At 41.8% G+C, this 14,886-nt stretch overlaps 1 protein-coding gene and 2 pseudogenes across 1 annotated transcript in view; all 3 read left to right on the top strand.

Moving 5' to 3' along the window:
• Positions 1-1,735: 1,735 nt before the first annotated feature.
• Positions 1,736-14,886, top strand: part of LOC148374564 (5'-AMP-activated protein kinase subunit gamma-1-like) — a 52,290-nt gene continuing 39,139 nt past the window's right edge. The window contains exons 1-3 of the mRNA XM_088338021.1: positions 1,736-1,996; positions 7,501-7,563; positions 11,990-12,236. Coding sequence (XP_088194147.1) covers positions 1,910-1,996; positions 7,501-7,563; positions 11,990-12,236 — 397 coding nt within the window. The 5' untranslated portion in view covers positions 1,736-1,909. The remainder of the gene's footprint in view (positions 1,997-7,500; positions 7,564-11,989; positions 12,237-14,886) is intronic.
• Positions 9,240-9,404, top strand: LOC148374565 (U2 spliceosomal RNA; annotated as a pseudogene).
• On the top strand, positions 13,547-13,663 carry LOC148374566 (U2 spliceosomal RNA; annotated as a pseudogene).

Below are 14,886 nucleotides of genomic sequence, written 5' to 3' on the forward strand. Positions count from 1 at the left end.
ATTATAAATGTACATGCATGTGTAATCGTGTGCAACATTTGCCCTCATTTTAGGTTGCATGACGCAATACAGCGACATCTATTGGACAAATAACCCACATTGTCCTTTTGAATGGTATAACATTTAAATCATATTACACAAAAAAATGGTATTGTATTCAATAAGGGTAGGCGGATCGATCCAAATATCAGCTTTGCCACCCTGGACCAAGAGGACACAGAAGAACAAAACCCAGAGCGGGGCCCCTCGGCGAGGAAGCCTTCTACACGGAACCAACGAGGCCCAGATAGCCATTGGTTTGGTCCCTTCCTGTCAAGCAACTGAAAAGTTTACAAGGTCAGTCTCTTAAAGGGTAAAAAAATCCAGCTTTCTCCATGGACCATGTGGCCATCACTGCTCCCATGTGATGCTGACCTGAAGGTAACGCGACAAACCGTTCTTGGTGCTTGGTAATATAAATATACATCTGCGAGTTTCTCTTGTCAACAACATCCTTTGTTCTTTCTTTTGATTCAATTTTCCTTGCCATGTGAATAAATTGTAGTTTGTTTAGAATCAAACCGTGTTTGAATTATTTATTTGCGTGTGTGTATATATTTTTCTTTTGGACTGATCAGATTTCAGACCCCGCAACAAAAATGACTGAAATGTGATTGGTTAAATGCTTAGATATGAAAGCAGCACGACTAGGCGGGAATGAATACAGTAAGCTTACAGACAATTTAGAATTACATATATTATATTATACAATGGGCAGCACGGCGGGGCAGTGGTTAGCGCATGTGCGGCGCAGTTTAAGTCATGGGAACCTTCTGCGTGGGTTCAAATCCAGCTCCAGACTTCCTGTGCGGAGTTTGTATGTTCTCCCCGTGCTTGCGTGGGTTTCCTCCGGGCACTCCGGTTTCCTCCCACATTCCAAAAACATGCATTTCAGGTGAATTGGCCGGTCCAAATTGTCCCAAGGTGTGAATGAGCGAGTAAGTTGTCTGTCTCTGTGTGCCCTGCGATTGGCTGGCAACCGGTTCAGGGTGTCCCCTGCCCACTGCCCGATGATTGCTGGGATGGGCTCCAGCACCCCCGTGGCCCTACTGAGGATAATCGGTTCAGCTAATGAGATGAGATGAGATATTATACAATAGGGCAGCACGGCGGGGTAGTGGTTATCGCGTGTGCGGCACAGTAGCTGGATTTGAACCTCCTGCGTGGGTTCAAATCCAGCTCCAGACTTCCTGTGCGGAGTTTGTATGTTCTCCCCGTGCTTGCGTGGGTTTCCACTCCGGTTTCCTCCCACATTCCAAAGACATGCATTTCAGGTGGATTGGCCAGTCCAAATTGTCCCTAGTTGTGAATGAGCGAGCAAGTTTTCTGTCCCTGTGTGCCCTGCGATTGGCTGGCAACCAGTTCAGGGTGTCCCCTGCCCACTGCCCGATGATTGCCGGGATGGGCTCCAGCACCCCTGGGACCCTACTGAAGATAAGCGGTGCAGCTAATGAGATGAGATATTATACAATTCCATGTATTATATAGTCCGGACAAAATAACATTACATCACACGATATTTTTCAGCCCAGCAAAGAAGGCCTGGCCGACCCTGACAGCCCAAAACTTCTATTTGGCTTTGGCTCCCTCCTTTTTGTGATGCGCCGCGTTTTTGGAATCACCGTAAAGCCTAAAAATGACCAGCAGTCGAAAACGATTGGTCTACTCGCGTCCTGCCTCCCCAGATTGGCCCAGCCTATTTCCTGGAGGAGCGGCAGTTTGCGGCACAGGCAGCCGCCACACTCACTTTGCCTTCTGCTATCCCGTCCGCCGATTCAGCAGCACCTCGAGATTTGTTGATGGTCGTCAATCTTGTTTCCGCATTTAAATCTGCAGCACGCATTTGGCTCCCCCTCGCCTGCTTGATAAAATGGGGAGCACGGTGATGGAGGCGGTTGGAAAGGGAGGCTCCAAGAAGCTGCCCAAGAGGAGGAGAAGTCTGCGTATTAACATGCCCGTAAGTCGCTCGAGTGGACTTTGGCCGCTTGTAAAATAGGACAGCAGCTAATTAAAAGAGTGCACGCGACGCATGGCTTTAATTGACCGCTTAAAATCCCAAGCGTGTGTTGTTTTTTTTTTTTTTTACATTGCAGTAAGTTTATATGTAGGTTGTTAATTAACATAACGCAGGTCCCTTTTTAAGCACATTTGTTTGTTTTCATTGAGGCCCAACACAATTTTAAAATTGCAATGACAGTGGCGTGCGATGATGTTTGTGTCTGGTGAGGTATAGTCAGGTTTACAAATAAATGAACCTCTTTGGATCACGATAACAAGAAAGCCACATTTAAAACGTAGCAGACATTTTTTTTTTAATTGTCTTACCTTAACCTGTAAATTAACTCTCTGCTTTGCTCCTTTTGAATAAAAGCATCATTAGATAAGTAATCCTCTATTATGAAAAAAGGCCATGCAGAAAAGAAAAATAGCGAGTAGCTTGACATACTGTTGGCTTGCAATCACGCTTCTATTGTTTCGGGATAGGGCAAGCCCCGAATCAGAATCCTTGTTCTCACTATCACCCTCTACCTGGTAGAGCTTTGCCACCCTGGACCAAGGGGTGGGCAATTAATTTATATCAGGGGCCGCATGAGAAACCTGAATTGTGTCAGAGGGCCACCAACTTTCTTTCATTGTAAAATGCTCAAATTAAATATTTTGAATAGCTGATGCTGATAATCAGAAGAATATAGTACTCTGTAAATATTTATATTAGGCTATGTGAAATTGTGGTGTATTGGTTAAATAAGAAAAACAATCATTGAACCAGTGCAATTTATTTTTAACTTGTTAATTTCCACAAACAATAACTTGTAATGTTCTCCACCTCATGTTACCTCTTCAGTGAGAATAATCCAGTCTGTTCTGGGCTTGAACAAGGGCATTGGAATCTGGCGGAATGTCTGAAGTGGCTATGCGAAGGACAGCTGAGAGGTGGTCAACAGTCATAGAGGATCTATGTTTGGATTTATTAAACTTCATAACTGAGAATGTCTGTTCACAATGATAGGTAGATCCAAAGAGGACTAGGATCCTCTGAGCATGCTTCCTCAGGTGTGGAAAGTTCTCCTCTTTGAGGGAGTAAAAATCCAGCAGTGAGACTGACTTGAAGTGATCTGCCAGAAGTGTGTCAGACTGCAGATCTATGAGTTCCATCTGAACTTCACTTGGGGCATCATCCACACTGCAGTTGAAGGGAGAAGAGACCATGTGCATTTCACTCTCAAGAGTTTTGAAATGGCCTTGAAAACTCTGCATGCAATGTTTCTAACATGGTTGAGTACTTTTGGAGGTGATCGCCTGATCTTTTGGTCTCCTTATGTGTTGGCAAGTGGGTCAGAATGTTGTCCTTCACTTGGCTTGAGAGAAGCTGCAGTTTTCTCATAAAAGCCTTCACTGCACTGTACATCTCATGCACAAAAAGGCCCTTGCTCTGCAGTTTGACATTAAGTTCGTTCATTAGTGCAGTCACATCCACAGTGAATCCGAGGTCTGCCAACCAGTCTTCATCTGAAAGTTCTGAGACGTCATGACCTTTCTGAACACAGAACTCCTGAATCTGGTTTCTCAGGTCCCAGACACTTTTCAGAATTTTGCCAAGGCTGAGCCACCTAACAGTGCAGTGATAGCTTATGTCACCATGTTCAGCCTCATTTTCCTCCAACAAAGCAACAAACTGTCTGTGATTTAAAGCTCTCGCTCTGATGAAGTTAACCATTTTAGTGACATAATCAACAACATGTTTCATTTTTAACACTGTCTTACACAACACTTCCTGATGTAAGATACAATGCAAAAATGTCAATTTCTGATCAGGGTTAATTTCTGTCACTTTATCCTGCATTCTCTTTAAAAGTCCAACATTTTTCCCGGCCAGATTTGGACAACCATTTGTTGTCACACCTGCAAGCTTGTTCCATTTCAGTTCTAACATGTCCATACATCCATACATGCATTTACCTCTCTGAACAAGTCATTACCTGTGGTTGTCCCTTTTATTGACTGCATGGATGCGAACTCCTCCGTGATTTGAAAGTCTGCGGTTATCCCAAGTAAGAAGATGAGCAGCTGGGCGGTGTCACGTACATCGCAGCTCTCATTCAAAGCCAGAGAAAAAAAGTCAAAGTCCGCCGCTCTTTTCTTCAGCTGAAGCTCTAAATTTCCCGTGATTTCCTCAATCCGCCTCGTTACAGTGCGTCGGGAGAGTGAAACGTTCTCAAACGCGCCCTTTTTTTCTGGGCACATCAGCTCAGCAGAGTCCAATAAACACTCCTTAATAAACTCTTCGTCGGAAAATGCCCTACTTTTTCTGGCGATTTTATGAGAAATTACATAACTTGTCCTGACGGCTGCATCTCTGGAAGTGTGAAGTTTAGTGAAAAATCCTTGTTGGGTTTGTAGTTTTGCTAGCAATGCATCAGACTCCCTTGCACGCTCTTCACCAGACAGGTTTCTGTATTCATCTTCATGTTTGGTCGTGTAGTGGCGATTCAAATTATATTCTTTAAACACAGCAACCTGTGTACCACAGACTAAGCACACTGCTTTACCTTTAATTTATGTAAAGAAATATTTGGCAGTCCATGTCTTGTTGAAAATACGGCATTCATTATCAACTTTTCTTTTCTTGGGGTGTGCCGACATCTTGAGGGTACCCTGGCGAACAGTATCACCTTCACTCACTCAAGTGTATACGCGCGTAAAGGCGCTACGTCTATGACGTGTATATGTAGTCAAAATAAAATTTCAAAATAAAAGTTTTTTTTTTTTTTTTTTAATTTATGGTGTTTATGATTGGTCTTACGCGGGCCGGACAGGGACGTACAAAGGGCCGGATGTGGCCCGCGGGCCGTAATTTGCCCAGGTCTGCTCTACCATGAGGCAAGAAGATTGCATGCCTCACTCTGCATCTGCAGATGCTCAGGACAGTAATATGTTGATATGGTTCATTTTAAATAAAAGTGTCAAAAGATAGGTAGTCCTCTCTTATGAGACAAATCCGTGCCACGGGAAAAAGTTATTGCATTGCTTGACTTGTTATCATTCTAATACTATCACAAATTCCACTGTTTGGGGCTAAGGTATGGCAAAATCAGTATCCTTGGTCCCACTATTGACCTCTGCCACGAGGCAAGTGAATTGCGCACCTAACTCTGTCGGCAGACGTTTAGCATAGTAATGCGTTAGATGCTAATGATATCGATAATAGTTATGATGTGAAAATTCTGTGATTTAAAGAAAAAGGAAATCCCAAAATATTTAAGTTAAATTATAAATCATTTGAACACCGAGTAAACATAACCATTTGGTTGTTGTTTTTTAAAATTTGATTTATATGCTGACAGGTGATGCAGGGCCTCACTTGCCTCAACTAAATGCACAACACTTAAATATGAATACCTGTAGTTGTCATGTACAAATGACTAGGTACCAGCCAAGGGGAAACCTCAAAATCAGGTTTTATAGCTACTACAGGAACGGACGGACATTTCTATCTTCTGTACTAAAGATTTCCCATGCATGATTCAAAATAAAGCAAATCTGGACAGGCACGAAAAAAAATACAATTTATTTTCGTAATTTTGAATGGACAAAATTGCTAGTAATTCTGCTACCAAGGAGAGGAAACCTTCAACTATGGAACGATCAGTCTCATCAGCCATGCAAGTAAAGTTATGCTAAAGGTCCGACTGAACAGACTGAAACCACAGGCTGAAAACATCCTAGCCAAAGAACAGGCAGGTTTCAGGGAGGGAAGGAGCACCACAGAACAATTTTTTTTAAATCTGTTCATCCTATACGAGAAGTTTCGACAACACCAGAGAAACCTATTTCACGTTTTGTTGATTTCAAGAAGGCGTTTGACAAGAGTATGGCAAGACGCTTTATCGGCCACCATGTGGAAGTCCAACATAGGCCAGAAACTAGTTCAGACCATTGAACAACTGTATGCCAATGCCATCTGTGGGGTGCTGGTCAATGGTGCCATTGAAGCATGGTTTTGAGCCACAGTTGGTGTGAGACAAGGCTGCATTCTCTCTCCAACTTAATTCAACATTTTCCTGCAGAGCATCATGTCCGAAGTTCTGGAGCAACATGAAAGTAGTCAGTATTGGGGGACACAACATCACTAACCTCCGTTTTGCTGATGGTATTGCCGGAATGGCAGCAGACAAACAGGAACCTGGAGACCTGGTCAATCGCCTGGACAACGCATCAACCCAGTATGGGATGGGAATAAGCACAGAAAAAAATAAATGACCAACGATCCCCAAGGTATCACCACAACCATCACCATCAATCAGAGAGCTGGTACCTGTCACCAAATTTATATATCTTGCAGCTGTCATATCCAAGGTGGTGTTAGAACCAGAAATCATGGCTCAAACCACAGCTGAACTTGCTATACTTAAAACCATCTGGAGGGACAAGAATATGACGGAAATGAAAGATCAGACTCGCGCAAGCGCTGGTTACTTCCATCTTCCTCTAACGCTTGCGAGACATGGACTCTTCCAGCAAAATTTGAAAAGAAAATCCAGGCCATGAAGATGCGATGCGACAGGAAACGTCTCGGTTTCAGCTACTTAGTCCATTTTGACAAACGAAACGGTGCGCAAGACCATCAATAGGCCCATCGGTTCCTATGAAGAACTGTTGCCAACTGTGCACAGGCAGAAACTTCAGTGGTATGGTCACGTCACAAGATCATCAGGACTGACCAAGATTATTCTTCAGGAAACAGTCCAAGTGGGCAGGAGGAGAGGAAGACCGGAAAAGAACTGGGCAGACAATGTCAAGGAATGGACTAGTGCCAACTTTGCCACGACCCAAAAACATTGTAAGGATCTTTAATACTTACGAAAACAAATTTACCAAGAATGTTTGACAACGCCATACTTTGACCTCTAATATACATAATTAATTTCCCCCTTTGCTCTATGACGAAAAAATGATAATGAAATGTAACCAACTCATTAAGTGTCATTTTAAACCTCCTTTGTTGTGTCTTCTAAAGTAATTAATTATTTGGCCTTTTGTTGTTATCACCTTTTGTGACCTGACAGACTTTTGAACTCCACCTGTATCACTGTAATGTGGACTTTAATCACATTCCTGATGGCAGGGAGCCATATTATTGGCCAATGCTGTTATGTTTCCCCTTGATTGCAAAACATTAGAAATCTTCTATTTTGACGGAAATAATTAAAAAAAAAAAGAGTAAAGCGTTCTGATTAATGTTGAGGGGTTTTCTTCGCATTGCTTTTGTTTTTTTCCTTTGTCTCAATGTGGAATGTCAACTTGTATCTTTGGTATGGAGGCAAGTATTTTCCCAGGTCATGGTCAAAGCCACTCATGTTTACAAAGAAATGCAATATTGTATTATTGTCTGGGACTCTGAGTCAAAACTGAAACATCTGACCTTTTATTTATTCTCATTGCACTTTTGTTTTTATGCAGGACTTCCTGCCATTTGGATCTCCACAGGTGGAAACGAGTTGCCTAGCTGGAAACCCAAACATGGTAAAAAATTACAACCACATTTTGATTGAATTGTAATGCTCCAAATTGGGATTGTTTGGTCTTGGTTTATCAGACTCGTTTTTCACCTACTGATTGTTCTCCGATTCATGACTCATTCTCAGAACAACGAAGGAAAATATCACAAAATAACCTTGACTAGTGCTCAGATATTAAAAACGTAGAGTGCTCTCTCCTTTAAAATTTAACATGATGTTTTCCCCTTTTTTTAAATTTTATTTATCAGAGCCTTTTCATGTCAGCAGTTAACATTTTTATGTGAGTTAATAGTTTTGCACTAAGCATTCAAAGCATTATCAGTTTGTTTTATTATTGCTTTTGTGGAATATGTGGTAGGTAATAAAAAACGCCGGTTCTTGCTAGCTATGTTTCACAGATAACTTGGTTGGTGTAGGCAGGGGTGGGTCGCCCCTGAGATGGCTATAAATAGGTGGATTTAAGTACTCCATTCAAATTTCACAATAACAACAGTAATCATAAGAGAATGTTTGGACTGGTGAAGCTGCAGAGAGCATTCCATAAATTCTAAAGAACACTTTTGCAGTACTTTCCCTTTAAGCTTAAGAAAACAAAGGATTTGTGAAGTCAATCCTTTAGTAGACGTAGGGCGTGGCATTGGACATCTTTTTTTTTTTTCAGAATCTTTTCAAGATTAGGCAGTACTCTTAGAAATGTTGGCTTCACTTGTAAATCTTGCTTTTCAGTTCTCTCCGTTTCATGTTTTTTTTTTTTTTTTTTTTTTTTCAAGGGCCAGCCCTTGTCTTCTTTGCGTAACGTGCATGCACTGCACAATATTGATTAGCTCAAACAAAAGCAGACTCTTCTCATTATTATTCCCCAGCCATTTTTTGTCAGAAGCAACGCCAATCAGTGACTTTATAACTAAAGTACCTTCGTTGTTTGTGCCATATCTCACCACCTTGCCCCTTCCCCTTTGCACAAGCTGTCTATCGTATCTTGCACAATTGCAGCGAGCGAGTTTCCTCGCAAACAAAAGGAGATGGGCGTGTGCGCTCTTTGATTTGGGTCCTTCGCTGGTTTGCATGAAAAAGCGGAAATGATTGTGTGGATGGCGCCTCCTTAAGCAAATCTCTTGGGACAACCGGACATAACAACGCTGCAAAAGAGTACTTTTAGATGATACATATGCCACATACTGTAATAAATCATAATGCCTTATGTACAATGTGTCTGTTTACATATTTTTTTGGAGGCATCGGCCAAATCCTTATCCCATTGCAGAAAGCAGCAGTAGTATAAAAGTTAAACCCCCACGTTTGAACAATGCCCTGCCAAAGATCCAGTTAGAAGATTGCGGGGGGAAATCTAATCAATAAGCGGGTAAATTAATCTTCTTTCAAAGCACTTATTTGTTCTGTCGGCAGAGAATTTGCTGATTCTTAATATAATTTTTCTCATTTTACAAACAAACACTTATTTAAATATGGTCTAAAATTATTGAGAACAAATATTTTCTATATTTGGTCCGCTACATCATTTAATGTCGCCTGCAAGACAATGCTGCGAGAAGAATAAGAGAAAAATGAGCTGCATCGCTTCAAACAATGTCTTGCCATTTTAAATATGTGTCACTAGGAAAACACCCATTGTAGCTATATTTGCAGACTACCATTAATCAAAAAGAGTACTTTGTGTAAACCGGTCTCGATGTTATTTGACTTAAAATAAAAGGACGCTCTGTTTAAGGCAATACAAAGAATACAACATTAAAAGAAGTTTAAAGGAGATGGAATAAGAGCTTGCTCTGTCCACTCCACGCATCGGCCCGGTATTGCAGTACCTCCGGGAACGGTGCATTCGCAATGATCGCAGCAAGGCTTTAGGGCTAGGACCTCAGCTTGGCCTTTTGGCTGAGAGTAAGTGTCCCGGCTCCTAGGCTTTGTAGCGTATTATGAACTGACCGATAACGGATAATGGATAATGAATAACGAAGATAGAACAATAACCTTTAAAAACCCCATTAAAAAAAGTTTAAAGGAGCGTTCATTCCTTTCCATAATGGATAGGAAATCTCCCAGCCAAGTTCACATTTTCAGGTAAACATTTTCATTAAAATAAGCAGAAAGATTTTTAAATCATTAAAATCAATTAACTTTTAAATTAGTGCTTGTATGCTATTTTGTCACTTTCCAGTCTGCTTGAATTTCCCCGAGTTAGGTAACTGAAGTTGAAATTAATTCCATTGGTGTATTGGGTTTTTTGTTGTTGTTGTATATCTATAGTTTTTATTTTCAGAATAAAAGAAAAATGAACCAAATTGGATAGTTTTGTAGCGATTTTAGTAGTATCTTCTTTTTAGAATTTTTAGAGTAGTATTTTTGTTGTATGCACACGTAGGGACAAAATTGTCAATAAAATATGTTGACCATTGACGTTTGGCAGGTTACATGAAGAAGTCTGCCTGGCTGCATGTAGTTCGCAGGCATTAGCTTTCCCACCCCTGATATAGAGTAACAAAGATGACTCCGATCAATTCTCTTATCCCTATTTAGTAATTTCAGGTCAGAAAAACATTTTCTGCGTGCATAATGCGTGTGTTGAGCACAATTTTAGGTTATGTAAGGATGCCAATTCATGAAGCCATGACAAGAACCTTATGATCAAGATTGTAAAAAAATCTGACTAACCCCCTAAGGAAAATTCAGTTTGAAAATAAATGATGTTCAGACCGGTAAGGTCGCTCGATCAGCTGCTTCGGTTGCTTTGCTATTGGCAAAAGAAATGGCTGAGCATCCCTTTGTAGCGTCAAAGCATTTTGTGAAAATGTTGTGTGACGATTGTCAGCATGTGAGCATGATGGTTCTCTTGAGGGCAAGGATATTTATTAAGAGACGAGTATGATCTTATCAGGGTTGCTTCAATAAAAAAACATCTTAAAAGGGAGAAGATATTCATTCAACTGGAATGCAACGCAAAGTCTTCTGCCAAGGGGAAATAAAGTGTTTCTACTGGTTCAGTACTCGCCTCCCATTTTTCACCAACTGATTGTTCTCTGATTCATGACTCATTCTCAGAAATACAAATGAAAATATCACAAAATAACCTTAACTAGTGCGAATATTGTAAAAATGAAGAGTAATCAATATAGCCCAGAAGATCATTAGCGGCTTTCAGTCCAGTCTGGAGGACATTTCCAGCTTGCGTAGAGCCATCAACACAAGGGTCTTCTTACAACGGTCACCACCCTTTGACTTGTTGCTCTCTAATTGGCACTACAGGTCCAATAATACAAGAACAACAGGCTCAAAGGGCGATCACCACCCTAAACAAGCAGGGAAAACTAAAAATATATATCTTGCGACTTATTTGGGTATTGTTTTGTTGCTTCTAAGTGTTATTGCGCCACGTTTTGTTACACGGCTGTTATGATGCACTGTTCTTGAAAAAAGAAATCATTGCACTATTATTATAACCTAAGCCAGTCTTGAAACCAAGGTAACAAACTCAGTTTGGCTCTCGGGCATGATCCAGGCTTTCTGTTTTCAGGTGGGCTGGATCAGTAAAAGAATGTAATTGCCAAATGTTTGATTTGTTTTTCAGTATTCTGCCATATCATTCAGCCTCCCCTACATATTACACGGCTGACAAGGGATCTTTTCCAAATACAACACATTTATTCACAAACAATTGGGAAAGATCTTTGTTTGGCATTGGATGTGTTAACTGGTTTATTTTAACAGTTGAGTAAAAGCAGTTTTACACTTGAACCAAATCTCCATGCTATTAAAACTCAACACTGCTCTCTAGCGGCAGGGGTGAGCATTTGTTTTGCATTTCTTAAAAAAAAAAAATAATCGTAACTTCTCATTAGAAATAACCAAGGGACTCACTTGTTTTTCTGACATGCTTAGAAATTTATGGCAGACCGAAATAAATCGTCCAACAGGCCAAATCCTGCCTGCAATTCATATGTTCGACATGTCTGCTCTAATGACTCTTTTGTAAATAATGTTGCCTATTTATTGTGGAGGTATTTGATCTTCTATTCCTCTTTAATGTCTTTCCTACATGTTTACCTTGGAGCACCATTTCTCATCGTGTGGCATACATTGTTTCACAGCGTTTACAAAATGACGATAAACACAATTTAGTTCAATTAGCTCAGGCCAAACAACAATAAAAAGCTGTTTGCTCCCTGTTAGCTTAGCGCTTGGTGGATAATGGTCCACCTGGTAAGCATTTCTACAAATCAAATTGGCAATATTGTGAGATGATGGGTATCTGTGAAAAGGAGAAGCTACAGCTCGTATTTACAAAAGTACAGCTAGCATTGGATGTTTCATCACTTTCCTGTTTGTGCTTATAACCCCATCGCTGCACTCGATTTTCACAAAACTCTCACGTGCAATGGTGCCGCATAATAAAAATGCAATTGATGACGTTGCAGGAGGAACCTCGCATGTGTTCAGCTAGCCCAGCCAAAGGAGAGGTGGCCACCAGCCCCGCACCATTACTGCATTCAGCCCAAGCGCAGAACAAATCTGGATCGGGCTCCCCGAAGAACCTCTTGCCCTCCTCTTGGTATCAGACATCTCCAGCCAAATCCCCGCGCCGCCTCAGCTTCAGTGGCATCTTCCGCTCCTCGCCCGGCACCAGTTCCGCTAGCATCAAGATATTCTCCAGAACCCGTAGAGGTAAGCCCAAAAAATGAAGTACTGTATAGTAATGCCTCTTCTTTTCGCAAAGGTTGCGTTCCAAACCCTTGAAGTGGAAACCTTTGTCTATTTTTTGATTTCTTTATTGCACATTAAAACCGAAGAACAAACAAGCTTCACAGGGTAAAGCATTTGTTTAACAAATCAGAGTACTGTACAACACAAAGACTTACGCCACGGGCAACTCCAGTGTGGAAAAACAGTCCAACCCATCTCAAGAACCCCTGTACCAGAGCCCAAGCTGTGTGTGGAAGTACTTCTTGGAACTTCTCAACCTCACACACAAACTCATGCTCCTTCCCGGCAGAAAGGTGACATTCTATGTCCCAAAATCCAGTTTCTGTAGCCGGGACCCCTTCTTTTGGCTCCTTTCTGCGCACCCGACCAGTTTAGCACCTCCCACCGGTGGTGAGCAGCCACCAGGCGCTCGCCAGCTAACCTGACCTCCAAGCCTGGCTCCAGAGGGGGGGCGCTGGTTACCCGAGTCCGCAAGGAAAATTGTGCTCCGATGGTTTGCATCCGAAGGGGTCTGTAATCTGTGCTAGCTTCTTATTCATAGCTGTAGTCAGCAACCACCAGGCTGCGCACCTTTACCACGGCTCTGAATCGGGCTGCAAAAAAACAAATAAAAGGTACCTTATTTTCGAAAGAAAAGTTGCCTTATTTTTTGTTTGCACCATATGTATATGGCACCTTTTTTAACTCACAAAAGAACTCAAAGTTTGGGTTTTACAGCAGTATATTACCGTAATCGAACGTTGATTGTTCAGTCAAATTCAAAATTCAAAAACATATCGCTCACCACATACAACATTGGATGCAACGGGAATCGACCCCCGATCGCAGCCGCGTAAGTGCCAAATTCACTAGACCACTACGGATGTAGTGAAATAGGAAAAGGCATTCAATTTTATAATCATTACACTATTTTGACTCACTGTTACCATGTCGTTGACTACGTGAGGCCGTGATTAAAATTGTCAACGTAAACTTTGAACACCGTGCCAAAATAAAATTTACAGTGAATAAATTCAATATCTTTCAAAGTCTTTCAAATTCATCATCAGAACACCATAGAGTTCTTTCCCTCGTTGTGCTTTTTTTAGTTTTTCAGGGTGACTTTACAGTTGGCTGTGGTACCATGAGTACAAGTAGTGTGATGATGGGGTAAAATAATGCTTCTTCCTTGATCATATACATCTCTAGTGGTCTAGTGACTAAACAGTATTGGCTAAGGCTAAGCCGTCCTCATCTTTGATGCCAGGTCCTTAGCTTGGCCTGCTAGGACCTTAACTTGGCCGCTTGGCCTTTTGATTTTTGCATTCCAGAGATGGAATAAGAGCTTGCTCTGTCCACTCCACGCATCGGCCCGGTATTGCAGTACCTCCGGGAACGGTGCATTCGCAATGATCGCAGCAAGGCTTTAGGGCTAGGACCTTAGCTTGGCCTTTTGGCTGAGAGTAAGTGTCCCGGCTCTTAGGCTTTGTAGCGTATTATGAACTGACCGAAAACGGATAATGGATAATGAATAACGAAGATAGAACAATAACCCTTAAAAACCCCAAAACCCCAATTATTATTATTAATATTATTCTTATGATTGTTATTTCTGCTGTTTTTGTCATTGGGTCAGGCTGCCAAATTGTTGTGTGACATTATACCACAGTAAATGTTGGGGACAATGGATTTAGGGCACAGTCGTAGTTGTGGTCACCCCTCGGTGGTTGTCTGACTCCTTGCTTGCAATAGATAAATAGATGCTTTCGTCATCCCCATAGGGAAATTCACACTTCCAGCAGTATCCTTGTGTTGAAAATAAAACGATAATAAGTAAAAGGAATATAATACATAAATACCCAATGTAACGTGTTGATATAGAGTATTTAAATAGTGCTACATAAAATACACACTGTAATAAAAATTGGTTAATATGCAATGGGGGAGGTTTAATGTGGGCTTTTACTCCCCCGGGTGGAGTTAAAGACCCTCATGACATGAGGAAGAAATGATCTCAGTCTGTCCGTGAAACAGACTGTGACAGCAGTGTCACTGAAGCTGCTCTTCTGTTTGGCGATGAGGCTGTGTAGTGGTTGTGATGAATTGTCCATGATTGACTGCAGTTTTTTCAGTGCCCGTCCCTCAGCTACAGTTGTCAAGCTGTCCAGCTCTTTGCCCACAACAGAGCCCGCTTTCCTCACCAGTTTATTAAGACGAGAGGCATCCTTCTCGGCGCTGCCGCATAGAAGAGGGCGCTTGCCACAACAATCTCAATGAACATTTGTAGGAGCTTTTTGCAGATGTTGAAGGACGCCAGCCTTCTAAGGAAGTAGTCGGCTTTGACCTTTCCTGCATAGAGCTTCTGTGTTGGCAGTCCAGTCCAGTTTATTGTCCATTGGACAAAGTCCTGAATTAATTTTGGGTACTCCTCATCCTGCCCACTTCTAATAAAACCCACGGTAGCAGTGTCATCAGCAAACTTCTGCACGTGGCAGGACTCAGAGTTGTACTGAAAGTCCGACGTACACAGGGTGAATAGGAACTGAGAGAGCACGGTCCCCTGCGGCGATCCTGTGCTGCTGACCACAGTGTCCGATGTACAGCCCCCCTGTTTCACATACTGGGGTCTGCC

The sequence above is a fragment of the Urocampus carinirostris genome, chromosome 1 (genome assembly GCF_059441175.1).
Source record: "Urocampus carinirostris isolate Australia breed hairy pipefish chromosome 1, RoL_Ucar_1.0, whole genome shotgun sequence".
NCBI lineage: Eukaryota > Metazoa > Chordata > Actinopteri > Syngnathiformes > Syngnathidae > Urocampus > Urocampus carinirostris.